Source organism: Bos grunniens, chromosome 25 (assembly GCF_055505025.1).
Source record: "Bos grunniens cultivar Pamir isolate PY7600 chromosome 25, Bosgru_T2T1.0, whole genome shotgun sequence".
In the NCBI taxonomy this organism is placed as follows: domain Eukaryota; kingdom Metazoa; phylum Chordata; class Mammalia; order Artiodactyla; family Bovidae; genus Bos; species Bos grunniens.
In genome coordinates, this window is record NC_141189.1 from 28,582,002 (window position 1) to 28,595,294 (window position 13,293).

Consider the following 13,293-nt stretch of genomic DNA (forward strand, 5'->3'; position numbering starts at 1 on the left):
TACTGGAAAAACCACAGCTTTGACTAGACCGACGTTTGTTGGCAAAGTGATGTCTCTGCTTTTTAATATGCTGTCTAGGTTTGTCATAGCTTTTCTTCCAAGGAGCAAGCATCTTTTAATTTCATGGCTGCAGTCACCATCCACAGTGATTGTGGAGCCCAAGAAAATAAAGTCTATCACTGTTTACATTTTTCCCCCATCTATTTGCCATGAAGTAATGGAACTGGATACCATGATCTTAGTTTTCTGAATGCTGAGTTTTAAGCCAGCTTTTCTACTCTCCTTTTTCACCTTCCTTAAGAGGGTCTTTAGTTCCTGTTTGCTTTCTGCCACTAGGGTGGTGTCATCTGCATATCTGAGGTTATTGATATTTCTCCCGGCAATCTTGATTTCAGCTTGTGCTTCTTCCAGCCCAGCATTTCTCATGATGTACTCTGCATATTAGTTAAATAAGCAGGGTGACAATATACAGCTTTGACTTACTCTTTTCCCAATTTTGAACCAGTCCATTGTTCCATGTCTGGTTCTAACTGTTGCTTCTTGACCTGCATACAGGTTTCTCAGGAGGCACGTAAGGAGGTCCGATATTCCCATCTCTTGAGAATTTTCTGCAGTTTGTTGTGATCCGCACAGTCAAAGGTTTTAGCATAGTCAATGAAGCAGAAGTAGATGTTTTTCTGGAATTCCCTTGCTTTTTTATGATCCAGCGGGTGTTGGCAATTTGATCTCTGGTTCCTCTGCCTTTTCTAAATCCAGCTTGTACATCTGGAAATTTTTGGTTCACATACTGTTGAAGCCTAGCTTGAAGGATTTTGAGTATTACATTGCTAGCATGTGAAATGAGCGCAACTGTGCGATAGTTTGAGCATTCTTTGGCATTGCCCTTCTTTGGGATTGGAATGAAAACTGACCTTTTCCAGTCCTGTGGCCACTGCTGAGTTTCCCAAATTTCCTGCCATGTTGAGTGCAGTACTTTCACAGCATCATCTCTTAGGATTTGAAATAGCTCAGCTGGAATTTCATCACCTCCACTAGCTTTGTTCACAGTAATGCTTCCTAAAGCCCACTTGACTTCACATTCCAGGATGCCTGGCCCTAGGTGAATGATCACACCATTGTGGTTATCCAAGTCATTAAGACCTTTTTTTTAATACAGTTCTTCTGTGTATTCTTGCCACCTCATCTTAATATATTCTGCTTCTGTTAAGTCCATACCATTTCTGTCCTTTATTGTGCCCATATTTGCTTGAAATATTCCCTTGGTCTCTAATTTTTTTTGAAGAGATAGTCTTTCCCATTCTATTGTTTTCCTCTATTTCTTTGCATTGTTCACTTAACAAAGGCTTTCTTATCTCTCCTTGCTGTTCTTTGGAACTCTGCATTCAGTTGTGTATATTTTTCCCTTTGTCTTTCACCTTTCACTTCTCTTACTTTCTCAGTTATTTGTAAGGCCTCTTCAGATAACCATTTTGCCTTCTTGCATTTCTTTTTCTTGGGGATGGCTTTGGTCATCTCCTCCTATACAGTGATATGAACCTCCATCCGTAGTTCTTCAGGCACCCTATCAGATCTAACCCTTGAATCTGTTTGTCACCTCCACTGTATAATCAGTGGATATAATTGGAATGGTGACTTAAAAAAAAAATAAAATTGGAATGTATAATCATAAAGTGAAAGTGTTACTTGCTCAGTCGTGTCTGACTCTTTGAAACCCATTGGAACTATACCCCACCAGGCTCCTCTGTCCATGGGATTTTCCAGGCAAGAACACTACAGCGGGTTGCCATTTCCTTCTCCAGGGGATCTTCTTGACCCATAGATTGAACCTGGGTCTCCCACATTGCAGATAGATTCTTTACCATCTGAGCCACCAGAGAAGCTGGTATAGTCATAAGGGATTTGATTTAGGTCATACCTGAATGATCTAGTGTTTTTCCACTACTTTCTTCAATTTAAGCCTGAATTTTACAACAAGGAGTTCATGATCTGAGCCACAATCAGCTCCAGGTCTTGTTTTTGCTGACTGTATGGAGCTTCTCCATCTTTGGCTGCAAAGAATGTAACCAATCTAATTTCAGTATTGATCATTTGGTGATGTCCATGTGTAGAGTCATCTCTTGTGTTATTGGAAGAGGATGTTTGCTATGACTAGTGTTTTCTCTTGGCAAAACCCTGATGGCCTTTGCCTTGCTTCATTTTGTACTCCAAGGCCAAATTTGCCTGTTACTCCAGGTATCCCTTGACTTCCTACTTTTGCATTCCAGTCCCCTGTAATGAAAAGGACATCTTTTTTTTTTTTTGGTGTTAGTTCCAGAAAATCTTGTAGGGCTTCATGAAACTGTTCAACTTAAACTTCTTTGGCATTACTGGTTGGGGCATAGACTTGGATCACTGTGATATTGAATGGTTTGCCTTGGAAATGAACCAAGATCATTCATTGTTCTTGATACTGCATCCAAGTACTGAATTTCAGACTCTTTTGTTGACTATGAAGGCTACTCCATTTCTTCTAAGGAATTTTTGCCCATAGTAGTAGATATAATGGTCCTCTGAATCAAATTTGTGCATTCCCGACTATTTTAGTTCACTGATTCCTAAAATGTCAGTATTCAGTCTTGTCATCTCCTGCCTGACCACATCCAATTTACTGAACCTTCCAGGTTCCTTATGGCATCGGACTTTCACCACCAGGCACATCCACAGCTGAACAGTGTTTCTGCTTTGGCCCAGCCTCTTCATTCTTTCTGGAGCTATTTCTCCATTCTTCCTCAGTAACATGTTGGCCACTTACCAACCTGGGGGGCTCATCTTCCAGCGTCATATCTTTTTGCCTTTTCATACTGTCCATGGGAGTAGTTAAATGACTTGCCCATAATCACATAGGGCAGAGCAGGGATTTGAACTCAGGAAGTCTGGCCCTGGAGCCCCTTGTGTTGCTCTGCTGACTGATGCTGCAGGGGAAAGAGGCACTGCTTTTGCCTGGGGAGCTTGAGGCAGTACTCAAAATAAAGGCAGTGACTAACTGAGCTTTGCAGGATGTGTAGGAGCTGGACAGCACAAACACCAGAGGACTTGGCTGGTTACAGAGGTGGGAGTCACATGAGGACTAGGGACTGACAGATTCAGAGACAATTTAGCTTTGCTACCAAGGGCAGACCACAGCTGAAATGACTCAGAAATGGTGTTTCACCATGGGAGCTAGGACCAGCTACCTGATTTGTTAAATTATGCAAAATGAGAAAGCTAAGGCCCTTGTTCAAAAATTATTAAGCAATTCAAGATCACAACATCAGAGCATTAGATCAAGCACAGGACCCCCTTTAGGGTAGTCCCCATGGAACTGGACAGGTCACACACCCATGAATCCAGCCCAGCTGGGGGCTGAGGGATTAAGCAGCCATTGGGTAGCCTCCTTCCAACTGCTGAGCCTGGACTGATTAAAAGGACTTGGCAGTAAGGTAATTACAAGGCCAGGAGGCCGTATGTGGTCATGAGGCCGAGTCTTCCTCAAGGATGAGGGAGCTGGACACAAAGTCCCCTAAGAAACAGGACTGAGAGACTTCCCTAGTGAACCGGTGGTTGAGAATCTGCCTGCCAAAGCAGGGAACATGGGTTCAATCCCTGGTCCGGGAAGATCCCCCATGCCTCAGGGCAATTAAGCCCGTGCACCACAGCAACTGAAGCTTGCCTGCAGCAATGAAGACCCAGTGCAGCCTAAAATTAAAAAAAAAAAAAAAAAAAGTAGGACTGAAGTTTAGGGTGCACTGACCGAGAAGGCATCTTTATTCTTAGAGTCTGGGGTCAGAAAAGCAAAGATATTGATGTTTCTGAAGCAGCCCTGAGCACATCAATCTTCAGACGCCCATGAGCCTGGAGCTTGGGTTGTTTACTTTGGCAGAACCTCCCGGGACAATTTATTTTTATCAATAAAACTTGGAGACTGTTGAGCCAAGCAGCCACGTGGGGAGAAGCAGGTTCCCAGAGTCTGTATGTCACTTCCTCGCCCTTGCGAGGTTAAAGACCAGGAAATCATGGCGGGAAAAGGAGGGGCTGTAGTGATCCAGGGTCAGTGTGTGCGCAGCTGTCCTGACTCTTGTCTTGGATATGAATGGACTCAGGACCAGCTACATAGGCGGTTTCCCACACTCAGGTTTTCTTTCCTTCTTCTTGCTCTGATCAGAACCTAGCCCCCTCAGTTTGGGGTGATGTCTATCAGGGGTTCTGACATTATCCTAACAGAAGTAATTCATACTAAGGTGTAAATGACTGAGTGGCTTGGTTCATTGGTACCTGCTCAGATTTTCAAAAATAGCCTAGTAAGGCAATTGAAGTCTCCCAGAATATATGGAATAACTCCTTGATGGCTCAGGGCTTCACTCAGTATTCCTGCATTCCATCCCCTTTTCTCACTTTAAAAATGAAAGGGTAGGGGGCAGAACATGGGCTCTGGCATCAGCTTGGCCCATGTACAAATCTTACCCCTCTATTCCTGATCTGTGTGTTAATAGAAATTGTGACCTAGAACGCTTCAACTTCTCTGAGCCTCATTTTCCCCAAGTGGGCGACAGAAATAATCAAGGACTCCTTCATTAGGTTGTTGGATTAAATAAAAAGATTTCTGAGCCCAGTAGCCTGGAGTAGGTCTTCAACAAATATCAATTCCTATTCCCTATTGCTTTCCTCTGACCTTAGAAAGCATGTTCTTAGAGGGTTGGGTCTGTGTCATGATCAGACTTGGCAAAATGTCATAGAAAGAATCCTGATTACATTGGAATCAGAGACCTGATTTCAATGCTGAATGTGCTCTTGCCTTGCTGTGTGACCTTGGGCAAGTTGCTTACTCACCCTGGTCCCAAGTTCCTGTCCTCTACTAACATGAAAGTGATATGTCCTCCCTTCAGGATTGGGGGAGCGGAGGTAAAGGAGATAATGCCCATGAAACAATTAACACAGGGCCTCCACTCCCCCCAAAAAAATCAATTCTCTCCTTAAAAAAAAAAAAATATGGACTCAGTTTTCCTCCTCAAGAAAATGAGGATAATGCCTTGGTAGCTCCCATCTCAAAAAGTGCCTCTGACGCCACGTGAAATAATGTGACCATTGGGAATAAAGACCATTAGGAATGGGGGAGAAGACAGTGTTAATACTGTCATGAGACGTGGTGCGATGTTTTAACCTTCCTGGAGACCTGACTCTTGATTCCTGTATGGTGGCCCATGGGGTTGGGTCTGACAGTTCGGGGCATATGTATCTTTTCCTCCCCCCCTCCCTGCCTCCCCCCCTTCTCTCTATCCCTTCCCTTCCCCCACCTTCTTACTTCTCTCCCTTTGTCCCTCCCTTTCTCTTTCTCTTTGCTTCTTTTTTCCTTCCTTTCTCCTTCCCTCCCACCCTCCCCTCTTTCCTTCCTTCCTTCCTTCTGTTTTGCCGTGAACAGAGTTATTAATGGGCCCTTGGCAGAGCAAGTTAATTTATTTCCTAATTAGATAAAAAGGACAAGCACCACATTGGCACTGGTGGCACTGGTTCAGCATGGAGAACACTGACCCGACCTCAGGGTAGATGAATTCAGACTTTAAAAAAATTAGTGCGTTTCAGAATATTCAGTGAGCTCAGCAAATGTGAGTCTAGACAAAGGAAGGAAAAAAAAAAAAAAAGAAAATCAGAGGAGAGGACAAGAAAGGAGGAAAGATTTAGTTGAGGTCATCTTTCCCTTTTACTAAGAAGAGTGGGAGACAGAGGCAGTCTAGAATCCTCTGATAAAACAATTCCATCACCGTGACCTCAGGTGGCCAGGAGAGGTGTAGCTGGTTCAAGAAGCCATTTTCATTAAAAAAAATAAAAATAAAAAACCACTGTTCGTATTCTAGGAGTGTTCTTTTGATAAGACAAGCAATGCCCCACTGATCTAAACTTATCAGCCATTTACACTTTGGCATGACTTACTCCAATTAGGTTTATCCTTTGATATTTAACTGAAATCATTAGCTAGGCACCTGACCCTTCGAGTGAGTTCTCTAGAGGATGAAGGGGCTTATGTGAGTCCAGTAGCTGATGGAATAACCACTTTTCTTTCCCTCTTTGTCCTCTTTCTCCTTCCCCTCCTGCTCCTTCTTTTTCTCCTTGTTCTTTTCCTCTTCCTTCTTCTTTGTAAGGGACATTTCTAAAACTTCTACCTTATATCTTGGTACTCTGAGAGGTACTTACATCCATCCTGGAAGGCAGTCTCTTACCCGATCTTCTTGTCTCTAACAAGGGTAATGATGTCTTTAAAGCAGATAGTTTTTAATAAAGCTATTCTGTAGATACTATAATAATGGATACATATCATTATACAGCTGACAAAACCCGTAGAATGTGCAACAGCAAGAGTGAACCCTGATGTAAACTTTGGGCTTTGGGTGATGACGTGCCAATATGGGTCCATCGATTATAACAAGTGTACTACTCTGGTGGGGGATGTTGATGGTGGGGGAGGTTGTCGAGGGGCAGGGAGATCTAAGAACTCTGTGTACCTCTTGCTCAATTTTGCTGTGAACCTAAAACTTCTCTAAAAAACAAAGTGTTGTGTTTTTTTTTTTTTTTTTTTTAAGTAGACAGTTCCAAATAAACCTGTTTAGACCTTGGTAGGGAAACTCAGGTTTTCTTTTACTCTTTTCATCTACATCCTTTCCTGCCTCCCCTCAGGAGGAGTAGATTGAGATAAGGAGCAGGGTTTGAAGCCCAGCTCCCTGCCAGTGGCGGACAAGTCTCCTCCCCTCTGGGAGCCTCAGTTTCCCCATCTGGCAAATGACACGGAGCTGCGGAAAGATGCCTACAGAACACCTGATAAGATAAACAACACCCAGCTGGTTATTCCATCAGCCGTTAGTGTGTTACTGTTCCGGTGGGTCACTGCTCTTGTGTCTTTCAGAGGCGAATCTGGAGCCGGGAAAACAGAAAACACAAAGAAAGTCATCCAGTACCTGGCCATGGTGGCCTCCTCCCACAAAGGCAAGAAGGATACAAGCATCACGGTGAGTGGCAGCTCCTGTCCTCTGGCCGCAACTTGGCAGATGGGCCTTGGGCTCGAGGGCTGACCAGGTAGAGAGAGCACCATTGGGAAGGCCAGGACCCCGTGTTATAAGGACTCAGGACTGTTTTCCCTGTCCTTCCCCAGACAGCTCACTGGAGGGATTTTTCTTCATCCTGGGTGGTCCTGTTGGATCTAGGCGATTCCTCACTTTGGCCAGGATCATCTCCTGTTCTGTGAACTGGGAGGAGGAGTTTTGATTGACATCAGAGCTTCTCGCTTTCGGCATCACTGTCATTTTGGACTGGATAATTCTCTGCGGTGGGGCTGTCTTATGCCCTGGAGGATTTTTAGCAGCACCCCTGGGCACTCCCCACTGGAGGCTGGTGGCAGCCCCTCCCCTCGGTTATGACCACCAAGAATGTCAGGTGCCCCCCTGGGGGGTGCGGTCACCCTGATTGAGAGCCACTGCCTGAACTAAATCGCTGTAAATTCCCTAGTGTTGAGGCATACCTGTCATTCCTCTACGTGTGCCTCCAATGGGAACCCCAGGGGATGGGAATATGGGTGTCACTCAGTGTATGAGCTTTGGTCCAGTGCCCTTGACTGAGCATCTGCTGTGTGCTAGGCACTGCTAGTATGGGGCCCATCGATGAGTCTGAGTTATTCTCAACACTGAGCTTCTGGACTCATGAGAAAGAGAGAGCATAAACCATCAAATAAGGTCAGTCGATTAAGGAAAAGAAGAGCAGGTTTCTAGAATCATCCCTTCCTGGGGCCATCCCTCTTTTCCTTCTCGGCCTTAGCCTGGCCTCATCTATCCCAGTGGAGGCAACAAGCAATGGGGCTGCTGGAAGGACCTGCCAGCGCCTCCCTCCGAAGGTTTGGGGCTGGGGCGGTGGATGGCAAAGGAGGCCTGAAGCAGGCTTGGGGTGTCACTGGTTCCTGCCACTCTGGATCTAGCTTCTGGGGCTCAGAGGTGACGCTGGAGAAGCCACAGAGACCAGCCTGTCTGGAGGCCCTTGGGGATCTGGGGCAAGCCCCGGTTGTAGCTTGGGGAACTTTCCTCCCTCCAACAGGTGCAGGAAGCCCGAGATGCAGCATCCACACTGCCTCTGGCGTGGTGTACGGAACAAAGAGCCCCAGAGTTTATGCAGCAGCCGAACACTGCCTCCCACTGCCTTTCCTTTCCCTAGAGTAGTAAAAGGAAGAAATAATACTGATGACAGATCTTTGTCAAGCGCCTACTATGTGCCAAACACTTTTCTTCCTCTGCGTGTGAGAAGGTATCTCAGACAGCATCTCGTCGGATACAGTTTTAAAGAGCGCGCTTTGGTCCCAGCAATTTTAAAAACCCTTTGAAGATGTCTGACTCTCTTAAGAAATTAGAAAAGAAAGCAAGTAAAGCAGAAAGGAAATTGAATCCAAGAAAAGCTGCTGCTTTTCTCAGTTGGAGGATCTTGGAAAATCCGGGCTGTCTTGGGCGGGGTGGGGATTGAAATCGTATATTCTCCAGACCCTGATGGAAATAACACTGACGTTTGTTTTATACTGTATTGTCCAACCACAGCAAGGCCCATCTTTTGCCTACGTGAGTAACTGAGAGTGTTTTCCTGGTGTGGACGGGAGGCACGGAGTGTATTTAGATGTGCATGCCCCTGTTGCACCCACTGAGCCCGGTAGCCAATGGAAGACTGGGCTAGATCCCCGAACCTACAAACTCACTGAAATACCGTCCTGCGGGTGTCCGATGCCACCCGGCGGGGTGGGGCGTGTGGGCGCATCGCCACCCGCAGGACTCCCACCGGAATCCCCAGGGTTGTCCTCTAGCCTGGAATGGATTTTCCCCAGTTCAGAATGAACGTCACATTACCCTTCTCACCAAGGTGTCCACCACCGGGGTATCCCTGATTGGAAGGCCTTGGAGATGTCTGTCCCGTCTGGTTGAGCTTTTGAGGACCTTGTGGCCCTAAAGCTTTCCTGGCTTGACTGACAGTTAATGGCACTGCTGTGGCATGCCTTTGTCTCCCCTCCCTGCCATCATCCCTACATTCCTCCCCTGAGGCCTGTTCCCTGTGCACTGGTGTGTCTTCCTCTGCATGTGTGTGCAGTGCGTGTCTGTCTTTGCATGCCGGTTGCTTGACCCAAGGCTCCAGAAACGGAAGTCCTGGGGTTCACGATGCACTAGCTTCGGTGGCATGGTAAGGCCCCAGCTATGCGACACCCAACCAGGCCCTGCTCAAACCTCTGCATATACAAACTCATCTCTTAACGCAGAGCTTGGGGGCTGGTGTACGGGCCCCAGTCTGGAAGAGACCCTGAGATCAAGAGGTCCTAACGTGTTCTAGGGTCACACAGTCCATCTTAGTTAGATGGGGGCGGCAGCATCATGAGTGCATCAGGAGAATCAGGCTTCTTCTTTGGGATTTGCTCCTGTGTGACTTTGGCCAAGTCGCTTAACTTCTCTGGGTCATTGTCTCATCATCCATAAAATGAGTGATTTGGACCAGATCGCCTGAGAAGGATCTTTTGGCCCCACCAGCTGGAACTCCCATTCTAGAAAGGGGACTTTCTTGGGGGATACTGAGACCCCAAGTTTGTGTTGACAAAAGTGACCCCTTTAGTCTTCTCCCCACTAGTCAAGCAAAGCCCTCCTTGTAAATTTCCACCATTCCCAATCATGGAGATTCCATTGTGGCTGCGATTTTCACAGAGATGACACTTCCTGTCCATCTTCTTTGGGATCTGCAAAGGAGGGCTTGTGTGACTAATAAACACAGAAATAAACAGTAGCTTCTTGTTCTGTTCCTTTAGGGACAGTCACCCACGGTGCCCCCCTGATGCACAGCAGAGGGGAGAAAGCCATGCACTCACCTTCTCTTTCTAGAATGTTTCCCAGGTTCTTTTTAGCCTAGTCCAGCTGCCCTGAAAAAAGAAAAGAAAAAAAAGACAGGGGAACGAGCAGAGAAAACAGGAGAAAACCCCTAGGACCCACACTTCCCAGCCTGGCCTGAAGGAGGAGCTGCCGGGAGAGCCGCTGGGCCAGTCTGCAGCTGCCGTGTTGCGGGGCTAGGCAAAGAGCAGCTCATTGCTTCCTGGCATGATTTACCTCGTTGGCCCTTTCCTGCCGCAATTAATCACGTGACCGCATTTGTGCACAGGAGCCCCCTCAGAGGGGGCCAGTGGGCTGTGTACAGTCTCAGCTGCATTTAACCCGATGAATGGAGCTCAGGCAACTCGCTTTGAGGCTTTGTTCTGCAGTTGGTTCAGAGTATTCCTGGTGGGTTTTGTGCATTCCTTATTTGTCTTCCCTAGGAGACTTCAGAAAACTGGTCCTGAGACAGGAAAAGTTGCAACTTTAAAAAATGCACTAAAGCCTTCATAAGTGTTGTAGCGGTCTAGCTTGAAGAGGCTGCTTGTCAAACATTAGCAGCAGCAGGACTGCCATGTGCAGCGGGGCAGGTTGTGCCCTGCACAATTCCATGGATTCACTATGATGTCAAGGACATCCCAGGGTTGTCAGTGCCAGAGTTCAGCGTGTCCCGTAGATGAGCAGGCCCTATCTTCTAGGGGACAGGTGTCGCGGCTGTAACAGAGCTCATCCATTTGTTTCTCTTCTGAAATCCTCGAGTAAATTTGGATGTTAGCACTGGGGTCTCAGAATGGATAGGTAATAGGACAGGAGAGAACCCGTGGGTCAAGGGCAGAGTTTTTTGACAACCTCTGTCCAGGGCAGAACTGTTACTGCCTGCATCACTTTCTCTAATAACTGCGTGTGAATGAATTTTAGGGTGAGCTGGAGAAGCAGCTTCTACAAGCAAACCCCATCCTGGAGGCCTTTGGCAACGCCAAAACGGTCAAGAACGACAACTCCTCCCGATTCGTAAGTGGTCAAGCTACATGAGTTTTCTGGAGAAGGCTTGGGTCCCCCGGTGTCCCCTCCTGCCTGAGAACGCAGAGTGCGTGTGTGTGCATGGGGCATCTGAGGCTTAAGGGATGGAGGTGTGTGTTACATTTCGCTCTGTGACTCCAGTCCTGTCTTAAACTTACCACCCTGTGGGTGTTCCAGCCACTCACTCCCTCATTCATTCATTCACTATTCATGCAACAAATATTCATTGAGCGCCTGCTGTATACTCGGCTCCCTGTTAGAATTTGACATTCATAATTCATTCAGTAAACATTTACTGAGCATTGAGCACCTAATATACAACTGCTAGACACTTGTATACAATACTCATTCATTTATTCAGCAAAACATGCATTGAGCACCTACTGTATACCAAGAACATGCAAGTTTCAACACATTTATTAAGCACTCGCTGTATACATCCATACAGGCATTTTTATATACATCATTCTCTCTCTTCATTTATTTGGATCATTTTTATTAAGTACCTACTGTATACCAGACCTTGAACTGGACTCAGAATCACAGCAAACAATTCAGATGTGGTTCCAGCCTTCACAAAGGCAAATAGTCAGTGAGGCAGAACTTCCCACACCGGCTTTCCCAGGCTTCATGGGCCCCTCTCCTTTCTCACTTGAGCCTAATGGGGTCAGGGGAACCCTGAACTTGGGTGGTTGATGATACTTAGACAATAATCATTTTGTTGTACAGAAGAAGTGGGACCTCCATAGGAGACTCAGAAAGATAATTTCATGAAGAAATTTATTGGAAAGATTGTATCTGAATTCCATTAATAAGGGGGACCATACTGATTTGTGGGTGCCCCTCTGAATGCTCCCTGATTTCTCTTCCCCTACTTTACTGCAGCATGGGGTTGAGGGACGAGGCTGGGGACCCCACTGTGAACTGTGTTTTCCTGTTGGCAGGGCAAATTCATCCGCATCAACTTCGATGTCACGGGTTACATCGTGGGAGCTAACATTGAGACGTGTATCCTTTGCTAAGCCTGGGCCACCTGGGATCCCCCTCCCTGGTACCACCCACCTCCTGCCCAGAGCCCCAAGGGACCTGAAAGGCACAAGAGCCATCTCTGTCTCCAGCACTTGGGTGCCATCCAGAACAACTCTTCCCTGGTTGTTTTCGCTTAAGAACAAGCCTTGTAGTATGGTGGTCCCTTGGTTTGGAGACCTCAAGCAGCCTGTATTTGATTCTGGGTGGACCTCTCCCTAGCTGAGTGATCTTGGGCTAGTTACTCAACCTCTCTGTGCCTCATGAGTGAAACGGGGATGCTAATAATACCTGCCTCAAGTGAACTGATTCATGTAATGCTTTTAGAGGACTTCCCTGGTGGCTCAATGGTAAAGAATCCACCTGCAAGGCAGGAGACATAGGTTTGATCCCTGGGTCGGGAAGATCCCTTGGAGAAGGGAATGGCAGTGCACTCCAGTCTTCTCGCCTGGACAATCCCATGCACAGAGGAACCTAGCTGGCTACAGTCCATGGGGTTGCAAAAGAGTTGGACAAGACTGAGCAGCTAACACACTAAAGCTTTTAGAATCATGACAGAATAAGGGCTAGTTAAGTATTGGCTAGAGCTTCCTTGGTGGCTCAGATGGCCAAGAATTTTGCCTGCAGTGCAAGAGACCTGGGTTCGATTTCTGGGTCGGAAAGATCCCCTGGAGAAGGAAATGACAACCCACTCATCCACAAGTACTTCACTTCATCCTTAACGAGCCAGGGTTCAAGGCCAAGCCCAGACCCCTTGTCCTTCTTAGGAACAGAGCGGCTCCAGCCCACAAATAGGATGTCAGTGGAAATAGAACTTTCCCAGAGCAACAGCCTGCTTCTGGCAAAGCAAACCGAAAGCTATTTCTGTAAATCTAAGGAATCAGAATTCCACCAGCCCACCAGTGCCCACTCATGCATCCCAGTGGGGGCTCAGGGTATGGCTGGGGTCACCTGACCATGCACCATCCCCACCTCCCCAGAGTTGGGCCAGGACTAAATGAGATACAGCAGAACACATACTAGTCTCCAGTGGGGGATAAAGAGACCATGAAGAGCCTTATGTAGGCTCAGAACAGGTATGGCCACCAGCTGAGTTAAGTTTTCTGAAGTTTCTGGATTTGGGAATTACAGATGAGTTTGTGGCCCTAGCCACTCCCTTCTTCCGGGATCTTCCCAACCCAGGGATTGAACCCTGGTCCTCCTGCATTTCACGCAGATTCTTAACCATCTGAGCCACCAAGAAAGCCCACAATTATGAAGCCTTGAGAGGAGAAATTGCCTGGAAAATCCCATGGGCAGAGGAGCCTAGTGGGCTGCAGTCCATGGGGTCGCTAGAGTCGGACACGACTGAGCGACTTCACTTTCA

At 46.9% G+C, this 13,293-nt stretch overlaps 1 protein-coding gene across 4 annotated transcripts in view; it reads left to right on the top strand.

Moving 5' to 3' along the window:
- Positions 1–13,293, top strand: part of MYH11 (myosin heavy chain 11) — a 127,332-nt gene that overhangs the window by 52,479 nt on the left and 61,560 nt on the right. For 2 of the 4 annotated variants that reach the window (XM_086375622.1, XM_086375620.1), the window contains exons 5-8: positions 6,911–7,013; positions 8,580–8,600; positions 10,800–10,892; positions 11,846–11,909. In XM_086375622.1, the coding sequence (XP_086231748.1) occupies positions 6,911–7,013; positions 8,580–8,600; positions 10,800–10,892; positions 11,846–11,909 (281 nt within the window). The remainder of the gene's footprint in view (positions 1–6,910; positions 7,014–8,579; positions 8,601–10,799; positions 10,893–11,845; positions 11,910–13,293) is intronic. The other 2 variants (XM_086375623.1, XM_086375621.1) reach the window with 1 other exon arrangement.